Here is a 17,676-nt window from a genome sequence, read left to right on the forward strand (position 1 = left end):
TTGAGAAGCCATAATACAAGGACATAGGAAAAAGATGAAGAAGGCCATTTGGTACCTCATAACTGTTCTACAATTCAGTAAAATGACATCTGATCTTTTACCTTAGTGCTACTTTTTTTGAACTCACAACCAATCCCTCAATTCTATAAATCACCACAGGTCTGCCAGCACGATCAATGTTTCCAAAGGACAGAGGGTCTGAAACCCAGAATGCATCCATGTGCATGCTTTCAAGGGCAGGTTTGCCTTCAGTACACTTCACCTCACTGCAGCAGTTAGAAGACATCAGAATGAACCCCAAAATAGTAAAATTTGCTTTTGCTCCATAGCAACTGATCTCTCGCTGTAACTCAAGTGAAACACAAAAGTCTGCAGTTGATGTGATTGTAGAAGAAACACAAACATGCTGGATGAACTCAGCAGGTCTCATAATGTCCACTGGAGGAAAAAAAAGATATCTAACCAACATTTTGGGCCTGAGCCCTTCAAGTATGAACTAAAACTCTGCATTTTTGTATTGTCTTGTATATGTATGAGAGGTCTCAAAACAACCTTATAATTGCATGTTGGTGCTCATGACAATAAAATTAAACTTGACATGAGTTAGCTTAGCTGTATCAAAGCAGAGCAGCTAACAAAAGCAGCTCAACAGCACCTTCTCAGAGGAACAATTGAAGACAGCATTGTTCAAGTGTGAGTGAATAGAAAAATAGCCCACTGTTAAGAAAAGTTGCACAAAATAGAAGACTAATAATGTCTGTAAAGTATAAATCAAAACATACAGTTCAGTGTTATAAATTAACCTTCAAAACCAGGAGACACCAATCGACACTTAATTCCTACCTTTTGCTGGTGTGATTCTGAGCTACAGGAACCAGAAATTTCAGAAAGTTGGGTGTAGAGGTTGAAGAAGGAATCCTTGATCGTAGACTGTTAAGTGGAGAAGCACTGACAGCAGTTTCAAAAACAAAATAAGTTTTACTAGAGAACAGTTTTGAAAGTTTTCAAAAAGCTTCAGCATCAGATTCAGAGACATCCCTTAACAAAGTATTCAGCAAAGAATTTGCTCAGAATTAAAGGGTATAATTGAAGCCCAAAGTTAAAGAGTTTCTTGAGCTTCTCAGGATGACATTACTTCCCATGGGACTCTTGGGTTATTGAAACAGTGTGGCTCAAAATGAGAATTGGATATTTCTATTCCAGCTGAGAAACCCTACGTCTAGACTTGCAGAGTCCCCAAAGAGTTCTCTTCCACTCATGTTTCAAACCATCTGAAGCCAACAATTAAATGTCTAGCCTGACTTCAGTGCTAGGTGCCCATGGATTGATATCATGTAAGAAGCACAGACTATCTGCATTAGCTGGGCCATTAGGGAGGAACTGAACAGAAGCCAAGAAATAAATTACAAAATACTAAAGACATCAGTTTTACTGTCAGAAATAATACTGTGAAATACAAGGTATGCTGTGGAAGTGGAGCAGACAGATGGAACCAATTACAGATTCAGACAATGGCCAAGGATCATTGATTATTGGGTTTGTACTTCAATGTCAATCATTGGGGCATCAAAATTCCATAGAAATCTGTCAAGTGTTGGCTTCCATCAATCACAGAGCAGCCCCTGCTGATTCCCAAATATGGCTGTCATGAACACACCCTGTTGACTCCCTGTAACCTTTTTTGTTAGTCTGATGCACCTGCTGAGATTGCAGCTATATAAGATCAGGAGGAACATGGATAATGTGAATCTCACGGTTTTTTTTCCCAACTAGTACAGACGATTCTAGAACTAGAGGACAGGTTAAAGGCGAGAGGGGAGAGATCCACAAGGGACATGAGGGGCATTTTTTCCCACTCAGAGGAGTTTCCTCACTGGAACGAGCTGCCAACAGAAACAATTGAACAAGATACAATTAAGATGTTTAAAAGATATTTGGACAGTTACATGTTAGGAAAGATTTGAAAGGATTTGGACCAAATGCAGGTAAATCAATAATCGATGAACCAAGGCCCTGCCTTACTTTTCGTGCACTATTTTGTGTGTGTGTTTTTTTAAATTTATTGTTGTAAAACACTGAATTTCATGACTTGTTCATGACAATAAATTCTGATTTGGATGTAAGTAGCCCAGAATGACATTTTAGTCAGAATGGACGAGTTGGCCTGAAAGCTCTGTGGTGTGTATTCCACTTTGATGATTCTATGTAAGCTAAGATGGGTCTGGGCAGCAAACGAGGTCAGAACAAAATAGCAACCAGGGATACCCTCAATTTATTTCCAAAGATGAAGGTGAAATGGAATGGACTTTGAATGCCCATTTCCAAGTCTTTTTTCATTGCCAGTTTTTGACCTTGAACTAATGGAGAATGATCAACCATACCCTCAAATAACATTACAATCGGGCACTTCTTCCTCATTTTGCCCACATGGAGTGAGGAAGCAGAAATCTGAGAGGTGCTTTTACTAACTATAGCACTTCTCCTTTGAATCACAGTTGAGCTCAAGAAACTTTGAAAGTGTTGTGATTATTTCAGTTTTCTTGACTCACATAAACAATTTAAACAAATGGCTCCAAATACTTTCAAGGACATTTTAAAAGTTAATTACTTGTCCTTCAAGCTTTATAATAATAAAAAGCTAATATTTTCTTAAGAGATGTTTGCAGCTCAAAGGATTCAGGATCATGTAAGTAAAAGTTATTGACAGTCGAAAACATGCAAGATAATGAAAAGTAAAGAGAGAAAACCAGAGATGCAGCAGAAAAAACATTCAAAAATTAAATCTGAAGATATCAACATCTGTTCTTAAATCTGCAATTACTATTGTAGATACTCTTAAAAGTGGTGTAATTTTCAATCAAATACTTAAAGCTGAACAACATTTCTCAATGGTTGTGCTTTTACATTAGACATTTGAGTTATTTCATTAAAAGAATCAGATTCCATCCATTTTGGTCCTGAGCACAGATGATCAAAGGTGGCTCAAGGTTAAATCAAATATATTACAGAAAATGCAAATTTCACTATTTCAACATGTCTGGTTTTACTGAATAGAACGAAGGGATTGTAATAGGGAAAAGGAAGTTTCCAATTTGGTCTCAGTCTGTATATTCATTTCCAGCAATGTTGCCAAGAGACACCATGAAGCGCTAGCCAGACGAGAAACATGGAATCAGAGAAAAACTCTCATAGGTTTTTATTCCATAATCTCGCAGAGCAGATTCACTTCTCACAGAAGTGGTCAATGCTCTCTCTCCCATTGTCCTGCACCCCCCTGTATTTGTTGGTTCACCAAGTGTTTGGTTCTTCCCATAATTACTCAGCACACACCATCATGCTATAAACAATACTGGAAACACAGTCCGGCAGGCAGAACGCCCTTCACAAATTCAAAACATGAAGTCTCACCTTCTTTTCAACATCAGCCCTCCATCCCTTCCATTGGAACTCATCTTCAAATACTTAAAAAAGTTTGGAGTGGAGTTTGAGGCCCTCAGGTGATCTACAGACAAGTGCAACCTGGGGTGTGCCCACTTGCTGCTAGTGTTACCATTTGATAGGTTCGGGCTATGTGTCCAGCAAATAGGAGAGACAAAGACAAGCAGCCAGAATAAGAAAAGGATTCAAGTCAACCAAGGTTCTAATTAAGGAACATTCATTGACATTGCTTATGATGCAGTGCGAGAGGTTCCACCTTGATTAGACATCAGAGTACAAATAGTATGCACTGGGCATTTAATGCAACAGCTTAAAATTCCACACATGTACTCCAGCCTACAAAAACAGATATGGTGGGTCAGGGATGTAGAGGTTCACTGGGATCACAACATTCAATTAGCCCTCTCCTGCACTGCAGAGGTTAAGAAGCTCAGTAAGATTCCCAATCCAGGCCCTTTCATTGAGCCCAAATGGCCTCCCAGAAAATGAATCTAGAGCAGTGGTTCCCAACCCTTTTTCTTTCCACTCACATACCACTTTAAGTCATCCCTATGCCATCGATGCTCTGTGATTAGTAAGGGTTTGCTTAAGGTGGTATGTGAGAGAGAAGGGAAGGTTGAGAATCACTGCTCCAGACCCAATTGTTACTGAAATATTTTGCTTGAGAAAAATTGTCATTGGCCCAATTCCTTTGGAGTTATGAAACCGTGCACATAACGAGTCAATTAGGTATAATTAAAACAGTGGTTTTCAAATTTTTCTTTCCACCCACATATCACCTTAAGCAATCCCTTACTAATCACAGAGCACCTATGGCATAGGGATGACTTAAAGTGATATGTGAGCGGAAAAAGGTTGAGAGCCACAGATCGAGTGGGTATGGGAAACTAGAGCTCTGTTAGCTTTGAAAAGATTAATCATGGCAAAACTGTAAGCAGCCACAAAAATAACACTAGAAGAGTTAAGCAACTTATTGAAAGACTCATCCCACTCAGCACAATCTCTTCAACTCCTCTCCCGTTGGGAAGATTCACATGCAAAATCATGCATTCCAGATTCAAGGACAGTTTCTTTCCTACCATTATCAGACTCTTGAATGAACCTCATCCTTGTAAAATAATGCAATGATTGCTCAGTACCAATGGATCTCACTGCATGTAACGCTGTCTTTTTGTATTTACCTATTTAAGCATGAGATGTCCAGCTGGATGGCTTGCAAAACAAACTTCACCATTGCCCTTTGGGAAACTTAAATTGAAATGAAAACCTTCCCATGTCAGTAGAATGTGCACAAAGAGAGATAAAGAAAGGTCTGGCTGATCGAAGGTTGCACAACCGGGCATGGACAGAAATAGCATTGCACTGTGGAAGTGCCCTTCACCCTGGTCTCAAAGAGGATGCCTCATCTCAGGTTCCACCTCACCAAGAATGATGTTCAATTCTCCACAAAATACCCACTTCACTCTAAATATTTAATTGAATCCTTAAAGCCAATATTTCTCAACCTGTAGTCTGTGGACCACGAATGGCCTGTGGGTTTGCTATAGGTATAGTTAAGGGGGTCTCTGGGTGAAAAAAATTATTTTCATGAAATACAAGTTTTTCCATCCACTGCTCTGTATGCCATTCCTTAATAATTATATCCATTTTCATCTATGTACTGTGCTAATAGCTCCCTACAACTGCAAAGGCTATGACAAGAAATTTCAGACAAATTCTTTGCATCACAATGTTACTACACCATTGACAATATACATCCAGAACATCATTTTAAAATTTCAATTTTTAAATTTAGTCATACAGCACAGCAACAGGCAATTTTGACCCACGGGACCAAACCGCCCAAATTTACACCCCATTAACCTACACAGTGGGTACATGTTGAATGGTGGGAGGAAATCGGAGCCTCCAGAGAAAATCCATGCAGACACAGGGAGAATGTACAAACTCCTTACAGACAGCGCGGGATTCAAACCTCAGTCCAGTCTTGATCGCTGGTGACGTAAAGGCATTGCACTAACTGCTACGCCAATTGTGCCGCCTGAACACACACAGAAAATATCAAAGCATCTAACCATGAAATAAATACAAAACGCTGCTCCAAGAGATAGCTCTATGAGGAATAATTGAAGCTTTTGGCAAAACACGATGGTGGAGAAACAGCAGGTCAAGCAGCGAACTTTATATTGACAAAGAAAGATACGTAACCAAAGTTTTGGGCCTGAACCCTTTATCACGGAATGAGCAAAATGTAGGCAGGCATCTGAATAAAATGTTGGAGGAAAGGGGCAGGGGGAGGAGCACCGGCTCATAGGCAAGAGGTAATGATGGATAAGGGAGGGAGGGCACAACAGTAAACAGAGGTGAAGGGAATGGTTCTCTGAATGGAGAGAGAAGGAGGTGGAGAGCTGGATGAAATAAGACAGAGGGAGAAGGAAGTGAGGGAGAATGGCAGAAACCAGAGAAGTCAATGTTAATGCTGTCCAGTTGGAAAGGGCCAAGACTGAATACCAGGTGTTGTACCTCTATTTATGGATGGCCTTGGTTTGGCAGTGCATGAGACAGAACAAAAGGTAAATCCCAGTATGGATAGGGCTAAAGCATGGATTTAGGTTTCAACAACAGAAAGGACAAAGGGCATGAGAGATGTGGAAAATGTACATCAACTTGTAGAATGGGTGGGGCCAGCCCTTCAGAGACCAGGAATTGAACATTTTAGCTTCACACAGAGGCTCCTAATGGAGTTTTGCAGTGGGAATAGAAACACTGTCACAAAGATTTCAAAGGTTTGTTAAGCCTGTTTCAAAATACAATTTAGTTTTTATAGAGCATACACATTCAGTAACAAAGCTTTAAAAGACTCTTACAGAAATAATTCACTCCAGGCAAAAATTTCAATAAAATGTAACTATAACTCTAAGGGGATGTAGTCTCCAAAGTATCAAAAATCTTACTTTTGTTTGTGTGGTGTGTCTGTGCTCACCGAGTGATACCTCATCAGCTTTGGCTTGGGAAAGGACGGGGTCTTGGCGATAATCTGTTGTGGTTGCTCAGTGCTGGAAGGCATGTAACTGAAGGTATTGGCTCGTCTTCGCAATGTTGGCTGCAATGCATCAGTGGTGTCATCCATGTCTTGCAGCAAGTTCCCTGCGGAACCATGAGACTTTACAGGACTAATTGGCACTGCCAGCTCATCACTTGCGTCTAAAGAAGTATCCTGGCAGAAAACAATAGGACTTACATGCAATTAATCAGCCTTCTCTTCTGTGGGTTACTGATCTTTAACTTGAAAAATGTCATTTAAATATGTTTTCTCTAGCCGATTTTTCTTTCCAATCTCCTTTGCAGCCTCTCTGAATCTCACATCCATCAGATGAATGGAAATGACCTGTGTGAAGCACCATGCTGTCCACAAGCATCGGTCATGCCTTACAAGAGATCCAGTAAAATCTCTATAGTCAAAAGTGAGGGAGTCCCAGGAAGGGATGGGTCGAACAAAATAATTTCTCGGATGACACATCAAAGTGGCAGAAAGGGATTTTCTTAACCAGGGAAGAAGGTGCAGAACCCTAGAGACAGTTTCTTTTCAATAGCTGTTGGGGTCTTGAACCTCTCCTTACATTAATCATAAAATATTCCAACACCACAAAAGGGACTGTCTACCACCACTTTTGTTTTCTTGCACCATGGTAACCATGAGTATTTATCTGATTTTTGTATTTATTATCTCTTTTTAATTAAAATATGCATTTGTAGTTGTTTTCTTTTTAAATTAAGAACCTATTTTATTGCAGTAAGAATTTCAGTGCATATGTATATTGTACAATGTATATGACAATAAACTCAGTATCATGTGAAAGTTAAAAGATTTTTTTTAAATTAAAATACAATGGCTTTTTAAAATTAAAAATGCTGATTTTTTTGGGCAAGGCAGCTGATAATAAAAAAAATAAGGTAACCAATGAGGTCATAAACCAGAAAATAGTTTAAGAAAGAAAACTGATGCTCATGGAAGGTGCTCCATCTGGTGGCTTGACAATAACCTGCAAAAAATTTCCAAATAAGGCAAGGTCACACATATGGACATATAAACCCTCATGGACAAAAGACTTGCAGCTCAATATTACAGTCCAATTCAAACACACCAGCTTGTTAGATATCCTGGACATTCCTTCCCCTCACTTCATATTACTAGTGTCAAAGTGGAAAATATTGTTTTCTAGGGCAAAATGAATATTTACATTTTTCCACAGACCTTTTCAACAAATTATAGTCATTAGTTAATGCAGGCTGCTCCTTTATTTGGACATCAATGTCACTCAAGCAGCTACACACTGCTACCACAAGATAGTGGTTCATGAGTTTGAGATCCCTAATGTAGGGCAGCACATTATAAGATCCATTTCTGCCAATATCTTACTTAGATTTATTATTATAACATGAACTGAGGTACAGCAAAAACCTTCATTCTAAATGTTTCTCTGGGATGACATCAATTTTGGAAAAAGAATCATGTCGGTCTCTCCTGTCATTTCTTTCTCCCCTCACCTATTTGTGTATACAGTGGAATCTGGAATTCAAGCAACTGGTAGCCTCAAGCATCTGACAACAACAAAAAAATGTGAGTAAAATAATTTTAAAAATTAAAATAAATAATAGGTTAAAAATATGCAAGTTTAACATTGTAAAAGTAAATGTTCTCTGAAGTAACAGATAAACCTTTGGTGAAGATTGGAGCAAATTTTAGGCCAGTGGAGTGGCTTCGCAGCTGTTTGAATAGAGTTGTGTGATCTTGCCTCTTCTGAACAATCATCCACAAAATTTACACTGCCTAGACATCACTTTTTACAGATTAGGAGCTTTTTGAATTCTTTAATTTTGAAGCTCCCTGAAAACCTGAAACCTAATATGATAGGGATAATTTATAATTTTTAACCTAATTATAAAGGAGTGGAATCTGGCCTTTATGAATTACTTCTAAATTCTAGGGATAGCTCCCTGGACAGTATTTAAAAAACGATGGGTATAGGAGTTTAAACTGTTAGTTTCTGAAACTATATGGGATGAAGTGAGTACTAGACACTCATTAATACAATTCCAAAGTCTAATCGGCTAAATTCTATTCTAATCTCTCTTCTAAATGTGATAAATGTAACTCTGAAGAAGGTTCACTCTAACATATGTTCTGGTTATATTCTTCTCTTCCCAATTTTTGAAAAGGGGTATTTTGTACTTTGTCTTTAGTTCTTTATATTACTTTGACTCCCAATCCTTTTCTTGTTCTTTTTGTAGTAAGTAGGCCTACGGGTCTGATATTGACTGCATCACAATCCCATGTAGTCGCCTTTGCCTCCCTTATTGCTAGAAGGGCCATACTAATGAGATGGAAAGATGCTGTCCCTCCCACTCACACTCAATGATTGTCTGATGTGATGGCATGTCTGACTTTTGGAAAAAATTAGATGCTCCACTACTGAAATGAAATTTAATTTTGTTTCTTTATGGGTTCTTTTCTTAATTATTTTCAAAATTTGTAAGATAAACTATTTTCTAGTTTATGACCCCATTGGTACCTTATTTTTTTATATCAGCAGTAGTCTGTTTGTGTTAAGGCAATAGCCTTTGTAGGATGGGGTTAGATAGCAAAATAGTAGATCAGTGGATTTTTTCCCCCATTTCTTTTTAATGTAACATAGGTTCCAATACCATGTGTATTATTCTATAAGATTTGTTAATATTCTATTTTATTTTCATCTACCTATTTAACATTAATACGATGAAACTAATAAAAATATTGAAAGAGAATAAAGTTGTGTGAAACAGCAATGGCATCGCCCAGGATGAAGAATTGGCTGATGCCGCTCGTTACTGGGGTGACTCTCTTAAGTGTTTCCTTATCCCTGCTTAGTCAGAGTCTTTATTTGTAAATTTGGGGGAGGAGTGGGTTAACTATCTATAATGTTATTGTTTATCTTTCAGACGGCTCCGTAGAGTGGGAAGAACCTGCAGATGCAGCAATGGTTAAATGTTTTCAAGGAATGTGACTGAAAATAAAGTAAAATGGTTTAAGGTTTATATATTCATGCAAGTTTAAGTTTGTTCAGTGTAAGTACAGTAGTTTTGTCTTTTAAACTGATTATTCTTGATGCAAGTGTATTAGTTAGGGATTGTAAGAGCAAGTGTCAAACAACCGGAAAATATACTTATCCGGCATCTAACAATCCCCATAAGTGCTGGATGCCAGGGGTTTAGCTGTATTTGTATTGGAAGATTGACAGCAGATTGCTCCTGCCATTTCCTTGTGCATTTGACGGCCTCTACCAATGAATATAGTTTCATAAACTCCAGCCCTTCGAGATGGCAGCGCAGCCGGAGATGCTCTAGTGGCAGCACTGCCACTGGTGTGAACCCATGGGGAGCGAGGGAGCAGAGATGCAGCACTCATGCGGGATCCAGTCACCCAGTCAACTGCCATCGGCTCCGCTTGAGCTTTGAACAGCCCGCTGAAGGAGCCGACGGTGGTTTTAGTTGAAATCCCACGACTGCGGGTCTGCGCTGAAAATTATGGCACCTATATCAGCAGCAGGCCACAAGGGGCTGCAGACTCCAGGAAAGTGAAGGACTGGAGCAGGGCACCAGAGAATGGGATGATCAGGCACAGTCTGAGAGGGAAAAGCGGAGGAGATGACCTGTGGGGACGGTGACCATGGCGGCAGACCAGTGAGGGGGCTCTGCGGCTGAGGAACCAGGCATGCAGCGGGCTAATGGCGACTTGAGGCAAGGAACCTGTGGACCGCCGGAGACTGGCTCAAACACGCTGGAGGGGAACCAGGTATCGGAACTGGGAAGCGAGGAGGTGCTGAGGGCGCTGAAGGGTTCCTGACTATGTCAGAGGTTCGGATATGGAGCTCGGGATGCAATGGTTTGGACTGGACTCTGTGAGGTGGTGGGGGCTGTAGAAGCCCTGGAGCCGAATCTATGGACACTCGGTGACTCTGGGGAGGGGGTGGGGGAGAGGGGGCTGGTGGTGGGACTCTTTTTTGCTTCTCTCTGACCGTAAGAGGTGGTTAGGGAATTCATGCCAATGGCAAAAGAAATTTCATGTAATAGGACACGATTTTATTACTATGATAATAATCTTTTCTTGAGCATAAATGAAGAAAGGAAAATCCATGCTTTTTGTTGCCAAGAGATTGTTAAAAGGTTATCCTTCTTTATACTTCACCCAGGGCAAGCACCACCTTAACAAGAAGAACTGTTAAGCGCAAGATGAGAGGTCTGCAAACTTAATCTTTTGTTAGATTGCAAAACATTGGCAACACAGGTTCTCTAGAGAGATGACAGTATGAAGGGGACTATCTAAGTAGAACCTCAATGCAAACCAGTAGACTCCAATTGAGACTCAACAGATGGTACCGGCCTGAAACTTTGACCAATCATTTCTCTCCAATGGATGCTGCCTAATCAACTGAGTTCCTCAATGTTTGCTCAATTCCAGCATCTTCAGTTTTTTTTTTGTGTTTTAGTGAATTTTTCAGATTATATAATAGGTAGGCCAGTATATTGGGGATAGAAAGCAGAATTGTTAATTGCCTCCTGTAAAGAAAGTAATAAAAAGAAAATAGAAACAAGATTTAGTTTCCAAATAAGCCAACTGACTAATACATTGCACCTGCAGCTGTCTTACAGATTTGAGTACAAAACATGAATCTACAAAAATTATCTGATGCCCAGTTATTTAAAGAATCTGTTACAAGGAAATCAAATCTCCAATATTGTTAATTTAAACAGAAAATCTAACTGACAAAAATGATCACAACAAATTGTACGTATAAAGCATCTTCAGTTCAGTGTAGTTAAAAATGTCACAGGAGCAGGATTGAGCAAAATTTGTACCCAGTCACATCAAATGCTATTAAGTCATCTGACAAAGAGGCAGATTTGAAAGGAATTTGAAAGGATAATGAGGTTGAGAGGGAAATCCTAGCCACACATCTCTGGAACTGAAGAAGATGCCATGACTGGTAGAACAATTCAAACTGGAGTAGTACAGATTATTCTGGAGGAGTGCACGAAGCAAAGGGATTACCGAGAGGAAAAGGCCCTGGAGGGATTAAAAAACGATGAGATGTATTTCCACGGCAAACAAGGAAGACTGCAAATGCTGGAAAAGTGAGGCAACACATAAAATGCTGAAGGAACTCAATGGATCAGGCAGCAGCAGGAAAACAGCAGAGAATCAATGTTTTGGGTGAAACATAGACTGTTATTTGCCTTTCATGATGTTCCCTGATCTGCTGAGTTTCTCCAACACTTTGTGCAATGCTCCCGAAGTATTGCCAGAGCAGGACCAACAGAATTCAATAAACACAAAGGTGAATGTGCCATAGTATGAGTTAGAAAATAGACAGAAACAGTCTGAATGAGCTTAATTTCAGGAACTGCTGAAGACATGAGGTAAGCAAGGAGAGTTGTTCCATGGTGGATGGGTAAGTTATGGAAATGGGGCTCTGTGGTAAGCGAAATGAGACAGGCAACACATGCAGCTGGGGGACAGAAACTTGGTGGTGAACAAGATACATTGTTAGAGGCTCATTATTGGTCAAATACAGTAGATTTGCAGAATAAGGGAGGGCAAGAGGCAGACAGAGTTACATGATAGAGTTGGTGGTATGTCTGAAGACATTGGGCTTAGTTTCCTTACCACTCAGTTATAGGAAACGGCTGCTCACTTGGTACTGGATGTCAGATAAGTAATGACAAATCAGAGATTATGTTAGGGTTGTGAGGAGTGTAATGGACAGTCTTCAGATGGGCAAGTTCAAATCCATGAGGACACAGATAATGGGGTTGGAGAAGGAAAACCCCCATTGTGTGTGAATCATGCTAGAACAGTATTATCCAAAGAGACAGCCGAGTAGTCTTTGTAAACCATGTTCACAAGTAAGTTTGCTATAAAACTCATTTAGTCCCAGAGATCCATTCTATCCACCATGGAAAATTACTGCTACATTAGTGTTATGTTTGTGACAATATACCAGGCCACATCACTAAGTGAAGAGCCAAGTACCCTGAACTCACCTTTGGCTTACTCATGGTAGAAATAACTCACCTTAGAGAGGCTTGACAGACTCAAAGTTATTTTATCCACTACAGTATTTTGAGAAGTTGCTTGGCTTTTTAGACGAGACCCTCGCTACAAAAAAAAGCAAAGTCATTACTTTGGATCTTCTATTTCAATACAAATATCTTGATAAATTTTCATCAGATTAATTGGATCTTACAAAATCACAATCACACTTTTAGCACACTGGTTCACTGACTGCACATTGCACAGAGCCTTGGAGAAAACAGTTAAAAAATTACTGATCTGCCAGAAGGGCCAAGCCTTCCATACCAAATCCAACACACACTTTACATTTTCTTCCACCAAAAGGTTACATTGTCTCACTCCAAAATACTGGTAGATAGCCAGAAACATCAACCAGTCACAAATGAAGGCAATTTACTTGTGCAAGAGCTAACATAGCATTTCTTACCTGTTCTTCTCCAAAAAGCTAGATTCCTGCTGAAACACTGATGCATTGTAGCAATATGCAGAGCAGCTGGTCACAGGTTACAATTCTTTTAAGTAGGTATTAACTAACATTCTTTCTTTAGCTTGGCTTCGCGGACGAAGATTTATGGAGGGGGTAAAAAGTCCACGTCAGCTGCAGGCTCGTTTGTGGCTGACAAGTCCGATGCGGGACAGGCAGACACGATTGCAGCGGTTGCAGGGGAAAATTGGTGGGTTGGGGTTGGGTGTTGGGTTTTTCCTCCTTTGCCTTTTGTCAGTGAGGTAGGCTCTGCGGTCTTCTTCAAAGGAGGTTGCTGCCCGCCAAACTGTGAGGCGCCAAGATGCACGGTTTGAGGCGATATCAGCCCACTGGCGGTGGTCAATGTGGCAGGCACCAAGAGATTTCTTTAGGCAGTCCTTGTACCTTTTCTTTGGTGCACCTCTGTCACGGTGGCCAGTGGAGAGCTCGCCATATAACACGATCTTGGGAAGGCGATGGTCCTCCATTCTGGAGACGTGACCCATCCAGCGCAGCTGGATCTTCAGCAGCGTGGACTCGATGCTGTCGACCTCTGCCATCTCGAGTACTTCTCGAGTAACTAACATTACCATGGCTACAACTAACAATTTAAAAAGTACAAAGAGGAACCCATAGAAAAGAACTTTGCATTACTATGAAGTCTTCCAGATGAATGGGTCATGGATCTTTATCTCAGATCTGCTCACAATGGGTTGCTGTTCCCGTGACACCAGGCGCCGAGCTTTCGTATTCTCGCTCTACAGGGTTAATGATCATTAGCTGGTATCTCTTCAGTGGTCTTCCTAACATAACATCTGTTCCTATTTGGGACATTCTCCCTGACCATGACCTTGTTCTGGAGTGTGCCATCCACCTTCTGCCACAGGCCTTCACCTTCATAAGCCTATCATATTTCCTCATGACAGAGAAGGAGGCCATTCTCCCCAGTGAGTTTATGTCAGCTCTCAGAGCAATCCCATCAGTTCTTTACTTCCATTTCCAAGGAGCCTATTTTCTACCAGGTGCTCATTTATTCCCTCAATACTCTTGAGCACAAATTTGCAGTGGCCAAGTGACCTTGCAACCAGCACATATTTGGGACATGGGTGGAGACCGTAACACCTGAGGGAATCCACGTGGTTGCAGGAAGAACATGCAAGCTCCATAGGTCAGAATCACACACACAAGTTGCTGGAGACTAGATGGCAACCACTGGATCACTGCACCATCTGTATCTACAGAGCATCACTGATGGACATCTGCTGCAGCACTGTGAGTGCTTTCTTTAGACTGCTCCCTCCATTGTTCATCCCCATGTTTCTCCGCCTCCGCTTCTCACATCCTTTTTAGTGATGGGAACAAGACTCTGCCTCAACTGCTCTGAGTCTGTGCAGATGCCTACTAACCATCCTTTGGGGCTGGGGTAGTCTAGAAGGACAGGATGCTCAGAGAAGTGGCTTGGTTCAGATACAAAGAGCAAAAATGCTGGAAACAGTCAGCATGTCAAGCCACATCTGGCAAAAGAGAATCAGAGCTTCTGAACTGAAACGCAAATGCTGTTTCTATTGAACCATATAATCATATAACAATTACAGCACAAAAACAGGCCAGTTCAGTCCTTCGAGTCCATGCTGAACACCTTCTAGTCCCATTGACACATCAGCCCATAACCTTCCATATCTCTCTCATCAATATAACTATCCAATTTTTCCGGCACTTTGGCCGGAAGCTTATTCCACATTCCCACCACCCTATGAGTGAAGCAACTCTCCTTCATGTTTCCCCTGTACTTTTCCCCCTTCAATCTCAATCCATGACCTCTTGTTTGATCTCCCCACTCTCAATGGAAAAAGCCTATCTACATTTACTCTATCTATCCCCTTACAATTTTAAGTACCTCTATCAAATCACCCCTCATTCTTCTATGCTCCAGAGAATGCAGTCTTCGGCTGTTTAACCTTTCCCAGTAACTCAAACTCTGAAACCCAGGCAACATTCTTGTTGATCTTCTCTGCACTCTCTCTATTCTGTTCATATCCTTCCTGTGACCAAAATTCCACACAATATTCCAAATTTGGCCTCACCAACGCCTAAAACAACTTCAAAGTGACATCCCAACTCCTGTACTCAATGCTCTGATTTATGAAGGTCAACATACCACAAATTTTTTTTCACCACTCTATCTACATGTGACTTCACCTTCAGGGAATTATGTACCAGAATTCCTAAATCCCTTTGTTCCACTGCACTCCTGAAATGTTTACCATTTAATGTGTATGATCTTTGCTGATTAATTCCTATCAAAATGTAGCACCTCACATTGCTCAATATTAAACCCCACCTGCCATCTTTGAGCTCACTCTTCTAACTGGCCTATAACTCATTGCAAACTTTGATAACCTTCTTCACTGTCCACAACACCACCAATCTTAGTATCAACTGCATACTTACTAATCAAATTTACCACCCTCCATCTAGACCATTAATATATATGAAAAATAACAATGGACCCAGCACAGATCCCTGTAGCACTCCACTGCTCACCGGCCTCCAATTTGACCAGCAGTTTTCCACCACTACTCTCTGGCATCTCCCATCCTACCATTGTTGAATCCATTTCATTACTTCATCATTATTGATTGAACCTTCTAACTAACCTCTTATGTAGAACCTTGTCAGAGGCCTTACTAAAGTCCACATAGACAACATCCACAGCCTTCCCACAATTGCTGACTTCAATATTTTGTTTTTTGAAATTGGATTTCCAGCATAATTTTCAAAATACATTTCCATTTCTGCCAGATTCTGATTATTTTCACAGTTCTCAACAAGTCCATGACTGCATTCACACTGTCTCCTGTCTTCCATTATTCTGTGGATTAATCTGCCCCTCATTGCTGATGCAAACTCGTCACCTACTGATCAGCACCTCATGGATGCTAATCTCATTACCAGTTTGCCAAAAGTTACTCTTTGAAAAGTCTGAAGAATTATCATCTGTCACCGCATATATTTTCTCATCCAGGCTTGGATTTTGCAACAGCAAGGAGGGGCGGCTTGATTCTCAGAATAATGGCAGTGTGAAGGCAGCCATGGAGTTGCTGAGAACTGTGAAAATAATCAGGAACTGAAATTTTAAAAGAAATGGTGCTGGAAATCCAATTTAAAAAAAACAAGATGTTGAAGTCAGCATTTGTGGAAGAGAAACAGTATTTGCGTTTCAGGTCTCTAACTTGACGAGAAGAAGCATCTCCTTTGATTGGTTCCTTTCTCGTGGTCTGCAGGGTTCACGTTTCTGCACACAGTCCTGGATCTCCCTGTTCATTTTGGCCAGTCACTCTGTGCAGGCAACCAGTCACCCCAAAATACGAGAAGCTCATGAGCTTGATCACTTCGCTCTTTCAAAGGCTGAGAATAACCTCCTCTCAATTCTGAAGATCACTCAATTCTGACTGTAATTTGAAAATTGGCTCAGCCCAATTCTGAGATGCTTTCCATTAAAGCCTCAGCCACTCACTTCAGTTCCGGCATTGTATCATCTTATTTAGTAAACTCTTCAAATTCCTGCATCAGTGTCTGAGAGATTGGAATATACATCACAGTGTCAATTGCCTTGACAATTCTTCTCGCCATAGAGCAGCTGATCACAATGGCTACATCCAGACATACCACTACATGGATGACTGAACTCTGGGGGTTCTAAACAAGGGGACATGATTCAGCTCATCTTTCTAGTTTCAACATTGTCTACCAAAATTTAATGTAATTATTGAGAGAGGCTCCCACCAAGTATTTTGTGTTTTGCTGCTCCACAGAACTCCCAATGCAGTCCTCGAGGTGGAATCACCGATCACTATTTTCACAATTGTAGTTTCAGTGCATGAGCACCATTCAGGTCTTTGTTGAAGAGTGTATTGAGATCATTCCACTCAAAAATGCTACAAAGCCGACTCATTGGCTGTTAAGTTTGGTCTGATGATTTTATGTGGCCACAGGCAGCACAGGGTGCCCTCTCTCCTGCTCAGTGGGAAGACAAACAGCAAAGAGAATGACTCAAACCTATGCACTCTTGTTTGATATCCTTACCATGGGTGGGGGACAAGATTCACCCTATCTATGCTTCTTGTGATTTTACATCCCTCTCTGAGATTACCCCATAGCCTCATTAGGCCTGGGGTAAACAAGCCCATCCTATCCAAACCCCAAACCAAGTGAATCTTAAATGTACCCTCACCCTTCAAATCATCTCCTTCTGAACTGTAAGAAGCAAATTCATTAAAATAATGCTCACCATTGATAAAATGTTCTCCAGCGATTCTACCAATGACTTTTTTGCTTTTATTTTCAGGTTGTCCAGCTTGAAGCGGGCAGAGAGAGATTGTTGCTCATTGGCATTGGACTGCTGCAAGCAGCTTTGAGAAGTCTAAGGATATAACACAAGATCACGAAAATCGCAAACTTTAATCTAGATGGGGCAGGATTCAAAGTGAATCAGCGCAACCTCTGCTCATCTCAAAAACGTTGCCTTCTGTTGAGTCACTGTGATGAATAGCTTGCTCTCTTTCCCTTTGATAGATTATAACAAAGTCAAAAGCAACAGCACAGCAGTTGGCACAAAGCTATTACAGCACCAGTGACTCGAGTTCTAATCTGGCGCTATCTG

General features: G+C 40.7%; 1 protein-coding gene across 11 annotated transcripts in view; it reads right to left on the reverse strand.

The window, feature by feature from the left end:
• LOC138757498 (TBC1 domain family member 1-like) overlaps positions 1 to 17,676 on the reverse strand; it is a 312,814-nt gene that overhangs the window by 96,506 nt on the left and 198,632 nt on the right. For 9 of the 11 annotated variants that reach the window (XM_069924958.1, XM_069924959.1, XM_069924956.1 and 6 more), the window contains 5 exons: positions 17,305 to 17,436; positions 12,551 to 12,634; positions 6,393 to 6,655; positions 3,409 to 3,567; positions 844 to 948 (listed from right to left, as the gene is read on the reverse strand). In XM_069924958.1, coding sequence (XP_069781059.1) covers positions 844 to 948; positions 3,409 to 3,567; positions 6,393 to 6,655; positions 12,551 to 12,634; positions 17,305 to 17,436 — 743 coding nt within the window. The remainder of the gene's footprint in view (positions 1 to 843; positions 949 to 3,408; positions 3,568 to 6,392; positions 6,656 to 12,550; positions 12,635 to 17,304; positions 17,437 to 17,676) is intronic. The other 2 variants (XM_069924957.1, XM_069924960.1) reach the window with 2 other exon arrangements.

This window comes from Narcine bancroftii, chromosome 3 (genome assembly GCF_036971445.1).
Source record: "Narcine bancroftii isolate sNarBan1 chromosome 3, sNarBan1.hap1, whole genome shotgun sequence".
In the NCBI taxonomy this organism is placed as follows: Eukaryota; Metazoa; Chordata; class Chondrichthyes; order Torpediniformes; family Narcinidae; genus Narcine; species Narcine bancroftii.